A 16859-nucleotide genomic window follows, 5' to 3' on the forward strand; every position below is an offset into this window, starting at 1 on the left:
TGTTCAAGTGCATTACCAACGTATTGTTACTTTTTTGGATATTCCTAATGGCGTCTGTTTTGAAACGCTGTTTGTGTATTTTCGTTTCAACTTCGTTATCAACTTTTACAACCTCGTCTCTGCATACTAGTTTCCCTTTCTAAGTAAGATCTTACAAATATTAATTATATAGTACTAAATTTTGCCGATCCTAGCCTGTTTAGATGCAGCCCATCTTGTCTTACACATTTATCACTGATAAATTTATTCTAATCCAAGAAAACTGCATCGAGTCTGTTGCACTGCTCTCTGGTGTGATTGTTGATCTTTTCCATGTAGTTATCACTTAACGATCTCCTGAGCAGGATACTACTAATAATTAACTTTGATGCTGGGTACACGTTTTTCACTGTTCGGATTAGATTTTTTGCTTCGTTTACAATCTCTTCTTCACTGTTGTTTCTGATGTGCCAGTAGGAATGCATTTTGTTTAATTGTCTACGTGTTCTTGAGGTGATTATTTAATTGATGTATACCTATCCCTGGGCGGACACCAGTTTTAGTATTCGATACTGCAACGTTTTTAATTATGAATCACAAGTTATTAAGAAGTCACTTCCGATGGTTTGTTTGCCACGTTTTTGTACGTTGCTGCAACCCACTTGTATTTATTTCTATGTTCGACACATTTTGCATTTCTTTCTACACGATTTTCGTCATTATAATAACTTTTTTCGATTTGCATATTACTTTTAACACTTTGACATTTTTTGGTCAATTTTCTCCACTGGTTCACTGTTCCACGGATCCATCGTCGTTTTTCATTTAATAGCTTCGTGTTTTCTTGCTTCAAAGTGGCAATTCCTTTTCTGGGGGTCTCAATGTCAGTATTCAGTAACTTGATAACTTCGTCTTTTGAATTTATCGTGTTGAGAAAATCTTCACGTTCATCACTAACAAAGTTACGGCATGACCACCTAATGAGATTATCTTGTTCTGTGGCTGTCTCTCATTTCACTGCATTCCATACACCCTTTTGTTTGGTGTCATAATTACTGATTTCTGACATTATGTGCATGTTCCTTGATTTTTAATAACCTTACTTAGAATTGAGAGTAGTTTTTATAGTGTGTAGCTACTGCAGGGTCCTACTTGTCCTTGCCAATAGATAAATTTCCCTTTTCCTTTCACAAGATACTTTAATCCTTATAGTGAACCATCGCTTTTTACATGGCTGTTTAGTGTCCTTTCTGATTGGTTTATGAGGAAAGCGATTTTCAAACAATGATCAAACTTTCGGAATGTGGTGCTATAGAAGAATGCTGAAGATTAGACCGTCAAACCATTTAACTAATGAGAAGATACTGAATAGAAATTGAGAGAAATGAAATTTGTGGCATAACTTGACTAAAAGAAGGGATCTGTTGCCGGCCACATCAAGGGATCCCCAATTTAGTACTGGAGGGAAGTGTTTAAGATAAAAATTGTAGAGCGACATCTCTATATGAATACAGTAGGACGGTTCGAAAGAATGTCGGTTGCAGTAGTTCATCGGAGACGAAGGGGCTTGCACAGGACAGTATAAAATGGAGAGCTGTACCAAACCAGCCCTAGGACTCCTGAAGATTACGCCAACAACATGCATTCTTATGAACTTTGAGTTTTCGACTATACTCTTTGACTGCTTCGAATCTGAAGTATTGTTTCTGCACGGGCGTCATTGTGTGGTGTTTGTAAATATGAAGCAGTAGTTGAAAACATCGTTAGAATTAGTTTTAGTTGTTAGTGGAGATGGTGTAGCTACTCGTTGGGTTTGTACCGCCGAACATAAACAGTAGTTTTCTTGGATCATATTAATAACTAATAATTACTGAAAAACTGACATGTTTCTGTTTAGTTGAAAAGCGGCTTAGTTTACTGAAATTGTTTATTTTGTGAATGTGACAGGGACCATGGCTGAAGTGAACATAAGTCCCGATGAAGAAGAACGTGTCCATTTCAGAAGAATAGTTGCTGCCTTTAAATGTTACAGGTAAATGCGTTTTTTAAATGTTCTTTTCATATGTTTCCTAAAACAGTGAGCAACGTCAGCCTAGGTTATATTATAAACATTCGTACAAGATCCGAGAAATTGCAGGAGTAGAAGCTGAATTTGTTATTTTTTGCAGTGTAATGGAACTTTCTTGATGAAAGTTAACTTTTTCCATGATGTTATTCGAATATTTCGACATTTCTGCTGTCAGGCAGGTCCGATGGAATGCCCATCACTGTTGTAAATACTGTGTGTAATATTATTTCCTACCCATTGACTACAACAATTAACCAGTCTCTAGAACAGGAATCTTTTCTAAATGTCTTGAAATATGATAAGATGAAGCCAATCTTCAAAAAGCGATTACCAGAAAATGTAGGGAGACTTGTATGTTGCACAGTGTTCTGTAAGTCATTGGAAAGGTTGTGCCCAAACAGATGGAGAAGTTTCTGACAAAAGCAGTAATACTTGTACAAATCACGTAGGTTTCCAGAAAGGGAAAACCTTTATACTTGAGATTGGCGAATTAACTGACAAAAATAAGCTCCTCATTAGATAAATTAAAATGGTCACATGAATTTTCTGTGAACTGTCAAAAGCTTTTGTTTTAATGTATCACACATAACTTGTTTTCAAAATACAAAGGTATAGTATCAGGGCCTGTGAGTTGCAGTGGTTCATGTCATATTTGGTAGATTGAAAACATAGAGTAACCACAAATGGAAGCAATTACTTCTCAGGCTTGAAGACTTTTATCTCCAAGGTTCAATAGTGAGTCGATACCTGTTTCTGTTGTGTATAAATAACTTGCCATTAAATAATGATGTGCATTCGGTGTTGTTTGCAGATTACACCTGAGTCCTAATTGAATATAATGTCCTAGAAAGTATCCCAGATAGTATACAAAACATTAAAAAACCTTGAATCCTGGTTTTATCAAAGTGGACTGAAAATGAATGTAACAAAGACTGACGTGATGCAGTTTAGAGCTAAAATACCAGAAACAATTGAAAATAAAATAACTCACAATGGCCACGAAATGACAGAAGTAAGCCATGTTAAGTTTTTGGGGCCAAGTCTAGACAAATATTTTTAATTGGAAGGCACAAGTAGGTGTCATAGCAAACAATTTAAATAGTCTAACTTTGCAATGTGTGGTTTATCTGATGTGTCCCATTGAAGCAAAAATGTGTCTCACAGATACTTTGAATTGGTTATTGGGTATAGTATAACCTTCTGGGAAACTTCAACCAACAGCATTAGACTTCTGATGCTTCGCAAAAAGATAATCAAAAACAGGTATAGCTCGCTACTTAAAAATGCTAAAAAGTAACTAATACTAACTATATATTTATGAAAGTTTTATTTTCCTCTGCAGTAACTGCTATACGCTTAGAAATAATCATTTGAAACTCAATTACAGTGACTAGATTGTGATATTGGACCCCTCCTCCCCTCCATTGAAAAGTAGGCTTTGGTGACATACTGATTTGTAGTGTAGCCCAAAGTCAAGGTTAGGGTGAATGTGATAATTTGCCACTCGTCACAAAGAAAAATGCAAGCTTTCAATGCACAGATTAAAACTATGACCAAATACAACTATATGTGTGACGGAAGATTTATAATTAACTTAAAGGCTACAAAATATATAATGTGAACCTTGGCTAGCTGAAATAATGGATTATTAACTTTTGGAAACCACCGCCAGTAGTGTGTAGTGGTCATCATATTCATACTACTCCCCTTGTCCCCTTTTCCTTTTTTTGTTTTTAAGCAACTTCATCTGTTAATCTCATGAGGAGGTAGACACAAAGAGGTTACAAATTTCAAATTGCCGTTGACAGTTAACTTTACCCAGATGTTTCTGCTTCTTTGGTACAATCTGTGCACAGGTGATTTCATGCCAATTTCACAAAATTGTTAATGTGTATGGCCAGCTTTCTTTCGAAACACCTCAAGTGGCAAGTGACGTGTAAATTATAGAGTGATAAACTGCCCCTGTTTGATTTATCATCATTCTGAGTACCTAAGTATTTGGAAAAAGTGTTGTCATAACTAGTGTATATTTGAAGTTCTCTGATTGCTTAGCCTCCCAGATCCCCTGACTTGAATTCATTGGATTCTTTGGTTGAAGAGTACTTGAAGTGTTGGTGGCCCTTCTACTGCGTACTGTTTTTGGCAGTTTGTTTCCATTGCTTGTAGCCAAACAGTTGATAGTATACAGTAGCCAACGAACACATCTGAATGTAATGACTTTTTCAGCTGAAGACACAAATTGGTTAATTTTGTTTTTTACGCAGGTAGCTCATGATTATGATTATAGATCTGGCCACTACGGATCATTAAGGGATGTGTCCACTAGCTAGTACACTTCCACAAGTTAGTTGCACAAGAATTCTCTTGAAAGTGTTTTTGAACTCTGGGAACATATTGTGGATGACTGTCATTGCATTCTGAATGTGCCTTGAATTTTGGAATGTGTACGGGTATCAGTGAGGAGACTTGCTGACCCTGTCAAGGGAGAAGGTAATTATGGCAGTGTGGGATAGCTGAATGCATTAAAGAACGCAGTTCCGGGATACCAGGAGGTGCGCTGGTCTCAGATCGCTTGTGCCTCGCAGATTAATTATGGGGACCAGTGTGCTGGGCAGTCTGGATGTGGTATTTAGGCAGTTTCCCACATCCACATGTGTAAATACCAGACTGGTTCCCATACCCTGCCTCAGGTACATGATGTGTAAACACTTTATGCCACAATGTCATATTTGATCTTTTGATTACACTAGATGCAGACAGAAAATGTAGACAGCTTGGAATGTTGAAATACCCTAAGTATTTGTACCACAGTGGATGCCATGTCAACATAAATAGAGGGCTGGGAGGATTTCGCCATCAACAAATTTTTTAAGCTCCACTTAAAATCATATGTCATTAGCAGCTAAAATGTTCATGGTTGCCAGCCAGCCATTGAAAATGAATGCTCCCACATAATTAACGCAATTCTGAACCAAAGTGAGTGCCTTTAAGTCTTTATGAAGGTTTTCTCATTTTTAGTATTGATTTTGTGAACTGAACTTTTGCTTCAGAAGACAGATAAATTATGTGGAAGAAATTCAATTAAACAGTAGTTAGTATGCCCAGTTCTTTGAACAGGCTCTTGCAGGACATTTTTGAATTCCTGCCACAAACAATTTGTATTACACACTTTCGAATATAGAAACTGGGTTGGAGTTATGGTGGTCTATGGTTACTTTCTTATGTTGTCAGTACACTTGTGGATGTGTAATACATCTATTACTCTGCTGTGTGCCTTAGGATGAAGCCTTTTGTACTTCGAAACTGACTGCAGCTGGTGGAATACAATAAACTCGGCTGGTTGGACATAAAAGCAATAATAAAATTGATTAAATAGTTTTTACTATTCTAATAACATATGGCAATGGTTTATGTGAACTAGTTTATTGTAAGAGGTGGAGCAATAATATCGTCAACAATTTTCCTTGGATGTAATAGTGGGTATTTACAAAGTTTTTTTACTTCAGTGTTATTTACACAAATACACAAATAATTTACATACACAAATAATACTGATTTACAGCTTCGGTACATAGTATAACATGGAATGCAGTTACATATATACTGAAACACACCACCCTTTCTCTTCTCTTACCTCCTGATAAATGCCCTTCAAAGAGATTCATTTCTGTCATCAATGAAATTTGATCAGAACCATGTTCTCACCTAAGACTCAGTTGGAATAGGATTTCAAAATTTAGATGGTGGAAAAAAAGAAAAAAAAAACATACCTCACAGGCTTCAGAACACTGTTTTTATGCCCCAGAAGCAGACAAACCGTAAAAAATAAATTTAAAAGATCACAGTCACCAATGCAAAAGGATACTGCAATCTGCAAACATAACTGTGCTTCCACAAAGTGGAGCATAAATTGGAAAATCAAATTAAAATTAAAAATGGTGTAGAAAGAGCACCATCTAATAAGCAACACAATCCTCCTGGGATCTTTTGTCAGTTTCCAAACATGTTTTGCTTTGTACGGTTGGTCCAACCTATTTGTAGATGCATTTTGGAGAGCTGTCAAGTTTCTCATACAACTAAGAGTGACGGTCAATAGTGCAGCTCTTGTAACACAAATAAACACAATCACATAACACTGGTACAGACGATTCTCAAATATTCCTCAAATGTGTGGGACGCATACTAGATAGGCCTAACGGGAGATATTGAACGTATGCAAAGAAAGCCACCACAAACGGTCCCATGTTTGTTTGACCCATTGGAGAGCATCACGGAGATGCTGAAACAACTGAGCTGCAGTAGGCACAAACTATTCTATGAAAGCTACTTACAAAGTTTCAAGAGCCAGCTTTTAAGTGATTAATCAAATGGTTCATATGGCTCTGAGCACTATGGGACTTAACATCTTAGGTCATCAGTTCCCTAGAACTTAGAACTACTTAAACCTAACTAACCTAAGGACATCACACACATCCATGCCCGAGGCAGGATTCAAACCTGCGACCGTAGCAGTCGCGCAGTTCCGGACTGAAGCGCCTAGAACCGCTCGGCCACCGCGGTCGGCAGTAACTAATCAAGAAATATACTACAACCCCCTACAAATGACTCCTGCCTCAATAACAACATGAGACAAGTTACAGCAAATGTAGAGATGTTTAAGCAATCTGTTCTCCTGCACTCCGTACTTAAGTGGAATGGAAAGAAATCCTAATAACTAGTACAATGCGAAGTACTTTCCACTATGCACTTCACAGTGATTTACAGAATATGGATGTAGTTTTGTGATCATGTTACACCCTGCCCACTGGAACTGAACCATATATGTTCATTGAGATTTTTTTTTTTTTTTTTTTTTTTTTTTTTGTTTGTTTAATTGTATTGCTGCAGGATTTGATGTTAGTCAACTTGAAAGGGTCAGGAGGGGATAATTTCCATTATATAACTTTTATTCTTAATGCCAAAGGTAATTGTATGGTAGGCTGCTTCCTCATAATTTACTGACGAATTAACTTCCTGTATCTCATATATTAAAGTTAAAGCAGCTATTTCTGGAGTTTTCTGTAGGTGGAAATGCATATGAATTTGTGTATTATGTAACTATCAAATCATTTATCAGTGTACTCAGAAACATAATTATGTTTTGCATGACCCACTATTTCAAAAACGCTGGCAATAGTTTGTTTCAGGTTGCTGTTGTTTAAATGTTAATGAAAACTCTGAAGCAAGTAGGAGTCAGTTCCCTCTGAGCGACACAGGTGTTAACAGACTGAAATCTTCAGTCATCATCACCAGTGAATTCTACATAACAGTGGAAAATGACATAAGGACAAATTAAACAATGTGTACTGCATTTAGCTAGTTATTTATGTGTTCCATAGAATGTTTGTATGATATTTAATTATAACATGGCATTGGTCAGTTGACAGGTTAAAGGAGTGGCTACATTATGCCCATGTACTGAATTTGTGTAATAGTAAAAATATTTAGGTTATTAGCAGAAGAAAGTATGTAATTCTCTTGAACTTCATACAAAACAAGTTTCTAAATAAAAACTCCTCTTTAGAATACAAACTTTTTCAGCTTCCTATTGTATTTTCCTTTGCTGCTTGCCTGAAATTTTATATAAATAGGAAAGTGAAGAAAATTTTCATTAACAGTATTTTAGGAAAATTAGGAACTGTGACTGGTCCATGTGTTTCACTACATCCATTCATCACAGTGCACTCCATCCCCGCTTAAAGTTTGAGTTGTATCAGTAGTTTTTTTTCAGTTTGCCTCATTCAGTCTTTGCAAGAGTATCTTACCTATTTTTATGTATTTCTAACATACACTACATACTGTTAATTACTGTGTGGATTTTAGAAAAGGTAATTTTGCTTTAGCACTGATCACACATTACACACAATTATGACATATTACCTACAGAAAAGGAAATTGCAATTTTATATACATATTACCACATTATTATTATTATTATTATTATGGTTATTCTTCCCTTAAAATGAATTTCTTACACATTTACAGGCCACACACATATATTGGCTATATGGGTAGGTGTGACAGCTTTGACTATTTGAGGTGAATTGTGGCTCACATAACTGGCATTTATAAAGGAAAGTAATGCCTGTATTTTTTGTTTGTTTTGCAATCTGATTAAAATTACTTGGCACTGTATGTTGCCAAACTGGCTGTCAGCTCTATCCTTGTGAAAACTCGTACAAGGGGTGGACTCATTTTTGCATGCTGTAGCTGGTAGCAATTAAAAAGAGGATCCAGCACTGCCTGGTAAATGGTTGTATACATACACTGCAAGTCAACTGAAAGTCTGTTGCATTGGCAGTTGCAGTTATTGTCACATTGCAAGCTCCGTGTGGAGAAACTAAGTACCAAGGTGTGAAGTTTCAACTAACAAGTAATTTGAATCGTACTATAGTATTGTCATTATGGCTGTCACTATTTCATATCAACCATAATGGATTATTAAATAAAAAAAAAAAAAAAAAAAAAAAAAAAAGTGGGAGAATGTGTAATATGTATTGCAGTACTGTAGTTAAAATACATAACACTTGTAAGATGTGTCTTGCTTTCATAATTGAAAGTTTCAACACTTCCAGACCAGTATTTGTTATATCTATCAAACTTATGCCATGGTAATACTGAGAATGATTATCCACTAAAACTAGCGGACTATCATATTGAGAGTTGCACATTTTTCTGCATGCATTTACACAATGAACTGATTCTTAAGTGTGAGTTATACAGAATATAATTGCATTGGAAATAATTGAATGAAAATGTGTGCAAAGTATGTTTGCTTTGTGAATTTTTCTCTCTTCGAAGGTTAACACAAAATACAAAAGTGACTGAACTGAATTGTTTGAGAAGCTTCAGACACCTTTTTCTTTTTTTCTTTTTTTTTCAAATTTAAATATGAACATCCAATAATTTTGCAGATTCCACCTAGTTATTATCTCTTGCCTGTGCATAATATATATCATTGGCAGTGTACTTTTTGATGTGCACTATTACTTATTGAGGCAAACAGTGATGAAACCACTGGCATATATAACTTGTGTGAGCAGTAAAGTATAGAAATCCTGTGATGATGTGATAGAACCAATCTTGAGCTACCTTAGTAATCACTCAGAAAATATATGCCTGGATGACTGACAGACTTGACGTACAGTTTAGCCCTTTCCATTTGTGATAGTGGACGTAAGCATGTCATCCTTAACGATAACATAACTAGAGAAATGTGCAAATATCGAGTGGAATTGATACCTGTGGCACCTGAAGAGACACTTAATGTTATTAGTGACAAGATGCCAGTTTAAACTGTGACGTGCACTAGCAGAATACAGTATGTGAAAATAGTTCTCATCTGGACTCTGCAGTTCCTGGAAGGAGAGAACATGAAGTGCTGTATTTTGGTTCAAAATGTGTGAAGAAATTTTCCACAGACAAAATACATCACTTCTGGGAATCAGAGTTGAAATCGCATCTTATATTCCTGTCAAGCTAGATGCCACAGTGGCAAGATGCTGAACTAGCATTTGGGAGAGCATTGGTTCAAATCCCAGTCCAGCCATCCAGGTTTAGCTTTTCCATAATTTCCCTAGATTGCACAAGTCAGATGCCAGGATGGTTCCTTTCCCATGAGACACTCCCACTTACAGCAGCCCCAGGAGAGGAACCATGACAGAGGATAACCAGGTCACCAAATGAGATTGAGCTCTCTCACTTTGGGTATTAGGACACAGGTAAGCCATTCTTCTGGTAATGCTGATCATACAGAAATAAGCAGTAAGGGTTTCCTTGCAGCTGGAGTATGAGGATTCATGGGACATGTCTTATACATTTGCAGTTCACCACTTCTGCCTAAGGATTAAGTGATGTTTGTTGAAAATAATGTTACATTCTGTTTTATTTAATAAATAAAAGATCACAGATTATTATGACAAATTGAGTAAAAGCTTTGGTTCCTCTGAACAGAAAGTCAGTGCTTTAGACCACAATGACTTTAAATTTTCGTTTGTGTGATGGCAAAGGAGGATAACTGTACCAGTGAAATAAAGACCTCCTGAAAATTTCCACAGCATATTGTATTATTTGCAGCAAGCTAAAGAAGTGTGTTCACCTTATCAAATGACAGTGCATATAAAGTAATATAGAGGGTGACTAAAAATGTCAATTGTTGCTGTATTATGTCATTTGTTTTACATTTTTTTGAATTCTTGTTGATCCATAGACTCAATACACAACTATCAAAGCACTTTTCCACATTGTGTTTTGCAGTGCCAGTAATATCTCAGCAGACACCTTCTCCAGATTCTTCTTAATAGCTTCCATGACAGAACAGAGTTCCTGTCCCAATTCAGTTTCTAATCTTGTTGAGTCATGTTAAGTGACATTTACACCCTCACCAGAGGAGAGCGAGCCTGTGCCACCTGCTTCAACCCTTCTACTTAGAAAATTACTTAGCTACAAAATGAAATAACAAGTTTATTGTTATCAGTCTCAATTTATTTCCACATTATGTTTTAGAAATTTAAAGCTGCATTGTGAGGTGGATTTATGTAGATTAGCATGTCTCATGTTACATCTTTGGAATAACCTGTATTACTTTTGAATAGAAGAAAATAAAAAACTAAAAATCTATTCCAATAAATGGCTTACAGTTTTATGAAAGTTCTTGACTGAAAGTATGAAGATAAATTTGAATGTAAAAGTAAAAATACTTCCAGGGGGCACAACACCTTTTTCTGTCGTGTTCCATCACAGGAATGATCACACTTCATAAACATCAAAGGAAGTGAAGATGGCATATAGAACCTAATAAGTTCAAAGAACATATAACAGACAAAACTCTATTTTGGAACATATCAATGTACTGTGGAGATCTTAGATTGCATAGATGAACGGAAATATAAAATATAAAAATCTCGTGTTCACAAATTCTTTTATCTCATGTTTACATCAATTACTTCTTTCTACACATTTGAGAACTCAGGATGGCATATTAGAAACATGAAGTATAAAGAACATATGAAATAATTATTTTGCTAACAGTGGCAAAGCGGCAAACTAACTCACTAATTATTTGTGAATATGAAGGAGGTGGCAGGCATTTTTTAATCCTTTACGATGGGCTCAGGTTGTTGATTTTTGGAGCATTTCAAGGCTGTCTAGTTTTTTGCCTTTAGGGTGGATATGTAAAATGCTGATACTTCAGTTATTAACGTGGTGTTTAGTTTCATGGAGGTGAATGGCTGCTGCTGATATGAGACATTTTTTGTTTTATTAATGCTCCCATGTCTTTCTTGAATTTGATCTTCGCTGTAGAAGGTGGTGGTGTCACCTACTTGGTATGCAAATGTGAAGTTCATATTTTCATGGAAGCTGTTGAACAATTGGTTTAACTCACTGATATCTTTTGTGACACAGATTAAAATGATGGCATCATTTACATATAAGTAGTAGTAAACAACGTTTTTGATAATATAGTGGTTGAAACTCAGAGTCTTGTTTCCTAAGTTTATGAAAATTATAGCTAACAATCCAGAGAGGTTTGATCCCATTGCCAGGCCATTTACAGCTTCTTGTTGAATTTGAAATAGTGAGTGAGTGTGTGTAGGTCCATCAGTTTAGTAATGTATGTAGAAATGAGTTGTTGTTGGTTTTTTTTTTTAATTGGCATTAATGATCTGTAGTGCTGGAGCTATTGGTACAAAGGGAATAATTTTTTTTGTGTCAAACAAGGCAAGTGTTTCTCCATCTGGAATTTTTGACATGTGTAAACTCAGTTGTTTTTCTAAGTTTTCTGTTATTATTCAATATGTACATTACATAAAAAATTCTGAAGAACTTTTTGTTGAATTTGAATGTTCTACTGTTGTATAGTTCTCTTTAGCTGTGGCAATTGGGATTCCATTTTTATGGATTTTTTGTTGTGACCTGAGGGAGGGTGCTTGAGGGCTCATTGCCACAGTGTTTCTTGCTTTTTGAATGGTGAGTAGGAAATTTATGTTATTTGAAATGTATGTAATCTCCTTTTGGATTCTGACTGTTGGAGTCTTAGGTATTTCTATTACATCATTGGGTTGGAAAAAGTTTAAAGTTTTCTCTATGTATGTTGATCTATTCATGATTACATGTGCATTACTTTTGTCAGCTTTTACAGTTATTGCATTATTTGTATTTATATTTTATACTACATATGAGGGCTGCTTCTCCTTTCTTGTGTGCGTGAGGTGGTTTTATGACCTCCTCCTCCTTAATTTTGTGACATGTCGCTATTCTGTCATTTTGCTTGTCAAGGGCAATAGCTAAAATCTGTGTGACACTGGTGACGAGCTTATCTCAAGTCTTTGGTGCAATGGAACTTGAATATTGTGTTTTAATTCTTTGCTGGGCGGTACCTCTACTTCTGCAGTGATTATTATCTCAGTGTTGTTGAGGACAGGGGTAATGGATCTGTGTTTCTTTCAGCTGTTTTCATTCGCTTTGGGATGTAACTATTGTTTGACAAGATTGTCTAGTTTTCCCTTATGTGTGGTTTTCATTTTTTGCACAATAGATTCTAGTTGATGAAACAACATTCCCAACAGTAACTCTGTGTTATAAAGCTATATATTGATCATATTATCTAATAGATACAAGCTTAAGTTCCAACACATCTGTCAAAATAAAACCTGTGCACTCTCTTGGCCATTGCTTACATATAGCATGTTATAGATGTAATCTTAATAACCTACCGCTCTGCCATAAAACTGTGCTCACTCTCTCTCTCTCTCTCTCTCTCTCTCTCTCTCTCTCACTCACACACACACACACACACACACACACACACACACACACACACACACACCAATCAATGTCACATAGTAATGAGAAGTAAATTGTTATGTGTACTGGTATAATTTATGCCAGTGTTGGCAACATAATTATTTTATTTGTTCTTTTGTTCTTTACACTTCATGTTTCCAACATGCCATCCTGCATACTTAAATGCATACAAAATATAAACTGATCTAAACATTACAGAAAGTAATCTGTGACCACTGGCATATTTACACTTATATTTATATTCGCTTATGGAACTGGCAACTGTAGATCTTCACAATCCTTAGACACTTGGTCATAAATAGTGTTTTGTTTGTTATGTGTTCTCTGCACTTATTAGATTCTACATGCCATCTTTGCTTCCACTACTGTTTACAAAGCGTGATGATTTACATTTTCCTTCAAACTTTCAGTCACAGATCACCATAAAACTATGAGCTGTGTACTAGAATAGTGTTTTGTTTTTGTCTTCTTCTGCTAGACAGTGCCAAAGTCATAACACAACACAAATACGTCATATTAATCCACATAAATTCACCTGACGATGAAGGTTTAAATCTCTGAAACACATAATGGAAGTAAATAAACTGTAACTGGTGACAATAAACTTGATTCCATTACTTATGGAGAAACACGTCTGTGGTAAAGACAGCCAACCTTTCAGATTTGGTACAGCTTTGAAATATACAAAAGTTCTTGATCACACAGTTCTTTATTAAACATTCTTACACTTAATTTTTGCATAGTTTCTAACATGAAGGCAATTAAGGCCTTCATGAAAGTATGTTTTAATAGGAAATGTTTACCTTACAGTGTTTCACCTATTTATGCAAAAATTAAGTGTAAAAGTATTGAATAAAGAATTGTGCCATCCAGACCTTTCTATATTTCACAGATGTGCCACTAGACATGATGTTTCATTCGATATCAGTAACAGTCATGGTAAAATCAAAACAAAAATTTTCAAATTTAAGGCTACCCAGCTATTATTCTCAAAAAATTCACTAAAAACCTTGATAAATATCATATCATTAAACTCATCCATCTCAGATGTTTCAAATCCTTTTGAAAAAGTGTAAACTTCCATTAAACAGACGATAGTCACTTCCATGTCTTGGAATATAAAAGGAATCAAGTATTGCTAATCTAACAAATTAGTTGTTGCATATTGTACCATCATATACTGGAAAAGTCAATATCTAGGACCATTAACAAAATATTGTGGTTGTTTGATTTAGGCAGCTAACCACTCATTGACATATTATATTGTTGGTGTTTGATGGTGGTGTTAAGAAATGCAAGTGATGCCAGACTGAGATTCATTGGAAGAATCCTAAGGAAATGCAATCTGAAAACAAAGGAACTAGGGTACAGTGCACTTGTTTGCCCACTGCTTGAATGCTGCTCACCAGTGTGGGATCCGTACCAGATAGGGTTCATAGAAGAGATAGAGAAGATCCAACGGAGAGCAGCGCGCTTCGTTACAGGATCATTTAGTAATCGTGAAAGCATTACGGAGATGATAGATAAACTCCAGTGGAAGACTCTGCAAGAGAGACGCTCAGTAACTCGGTATGGACTTTTGTTGAAGTTTCGAGAATATACCTTCACCGATGAGTCAAGCAGTATATTGCTCCCTCCTACGTATATCTCGCGAAGAGACCATGAGGATAAAATCAGAGAGATTAGAGCCCACACAGAGGCATACCGACAATCTTTCTTTCCACAAACAATATGAGTCTGGAATAGAAGGGAGAACCGATAGAGGTACTCAAAGTATCCAATGGCACACACTCTCAGGTGGCTTGCGGAGTATGGATGTAGATGTAGATGAAATAAAAATATTGAAGCAGATAGGTCTGTCAGTGACTAGGGTTATAGCTGTCCCTGCCTTAAAGTCTTTCCATTTTACAGAGTGTATGGTAAGGTTCGTTCCACAAACTGTGCCACAGTAGGATGGCTTATGTGCCTCGGTGATACAGATAGCTGTACAGTAAGTGCAACCACTTCAGAGCAGTGTCTTTAGAGAGCTCTGACTGATGTATAGTTCCTGAAGAGGGGTGGCAATCTTTTAAGTAGTTGCTAGGGCACCAGTGTGGATGATTGACTGATCTGGCTGGCAACATGGTGTTGATACTATGAGTGGCTGAAAGGGAGGCTAACGTCAACCATTATATTTTCAGTGAACATGCGGCTCTGCTGTTTTATTTAATAATGATGACATCCCCTTGGGTTAAATATTTCAGAGGTAAAATAATTTTCCACTTGTATCTCTGAGTGGGAGATTGCTCGTGAGGTTGTTGTAATCAGAAGGAACAAATGTGGCAATCTGTAGGTCGGAGTGTGGAATGTTAGATCCCTTAATTGAGTAGGTAGGTTAGAGAATTCGAAAAGAGAAATGGATCGATGGAGGTTACATATAGCGGGAATTACTAAAGTTTTATGGCAGGAGGAATAGAATTATTTTTGGGATGAGTGCAGGATTACCAACACAAAATCAAATAGGAGTAATGCAAGTGTACAAGACTAGTAGCTCGACAGTTGATGAAGAGATTGAAATGAAGTATAGTCAGGTAAAAGGAAACAAAGTATGGTGAAACAAAAGAAATTACTCAGTTTGTTAACGGAGATGAAAATTTAATTTTAATGTGGGACTGGAATTCAATATAAGGAAGAGAAGGAAAAATAATAGGAAAATCTGTACTGGAGAAAGAATTGAGTGAAATTCCCTGGTAGAATTTTGTGCAGAGCAAAATATAATCACTGCAAATGCTTGGTTTAAGAATCGTGAACAAAAGCTGTGTACATGAAAGAGACCTGGAGTAACCTGAAAGTTTCAGATAGATTGTACAATAATAAGACACATTTTAGACCGCAAAACATTTCCAGGAATAGCTGTGGATACTGACCATGACTTACTGGTTATGAACTGCAGATTGAAACTAAAGAAGTTCCAGGAAATAAAGGAGCTAGGATATGGGTAAGGTGAAAGATCCAGGTGTTGAGTATTTTAAATGGGGCATTAGGTAACACTTGACTGAAATGGGAAAAGTAGCAAAAAGGCAAGGACCAGTAGCAAACCTTGGATAAGACATGAGAAACTGAATCTAATTGAGATACGAGAAAATACAAAAATACAGGATATGAATTAAGCAAAAGGGATTACAATTGTTTATAATATTTGATTTTTTTTATTGAGCCAAGAAATCCCATTGTGCGATGTTGCACGTGGATATGAAACAAGAAATATAAAATGACAACCCAGGAATGGTTAGAGGAAACATGCAAAGCTGTAGAATCTTGCTTGACTTTGGGAAAGATAGATGCAGTCTATATGAAAATTGAAGTTATTTTTTAAGAAAAGAGAATGTCTCAGATGACAAACAAGTACTAAACAAATAAATGAAAGCTGAAAAGCGGAAGGATATATTGAAGGACTGTACAAAGGGAATAACGTGTAGTTAGTAGTTAATTAAAGTGGCAGAGGTTTGCACAGGGTAGAGTAAAATGGAGAGCTAAATCAAACCAGTCCTCAGATTGAGGACAGCATGGTAATTGTATTGCCTCTGCAGTGCTGGATGAGATAAGGATTTCAGCTTCTAGTATATTGTTATAGAGAATGAATACCATTTATTACTATTTTTATGTCCAACCAGATGCATTTATTGTTTTTCAGTAATTGTAATCAATTTTAAATCACAAGAAGCTTCGTCCTCAGTTACACAAAATAGCAATTGATGTTTCACATGTCTGGAAGTGTATCAGGTCATTGTATGGCTGGAGTTACAGTGGTGCCATTAAGTGCAGAATAATTCCACTCTGAGGACATCAACATACAAAGGGCAGACAATTTCAGATCACAGCAGCCTAGAATCAGAATTAAAATATTTGTTCAGAAGAATGCCTGTAAGCCACACCAAATGTGATATGCACGTACTTGTAAGTAAAGGTACAAACCTGTTCGGCTGAT

At 36.1% G+C, this 16859-nt stretch overlaps 1 protein-coding gene across 4 annotated transcripts in view; it reads left to right on the forward strand.

Annotated features, from left to right (window-relative positions):
• The first annotated feature begins 1509 nt into the window (after positions 1-1509).
• LOC124556655 (carnosine N-methyltransferase) overlaps positions 1510-16859 on the forward strand; it is a 191714-nt gene continuing 176364 nt past the window's right edge. The window contains exons 1-3 of one of the 4 annotated variants that reach the window (XR_006968644.1): positions 1550-1813; positions 1927-2011; positions 7224-7618. Coding sequence is in view for 2 of the 4 variants with exons in the window: in XM_047130624.1 (XP_046986580.1) it covers positions 1932-2011 (80 nt within the window). In the remaining 2 variants the exon portion in view is untranslated. Of the gene's footprint in view, positions 1814-1926; positions 2012-7223; positions 7619-16859 lie in introns of those variants that run through there. The other 3 variants (XR_006968643.1, XM_047130624.1, XM_047130623.1) reach the window with 3 other exon arrangements.

Source organism: Schistocerca americana, chromosome X, assembly GCF_021461395.2.
Source record: "Schistocerca americana isolate TAMUIC-IGC-003095 chromosome X, iqSchAmer2.1, whole genome shotgun sequence".
NCBI classification, from domain to species: Eukaryota; Metazoa; Arthropoda; class Insecta; order Orthoptera; family Acrididae; genus Schistocerca; species Schistocerca americana.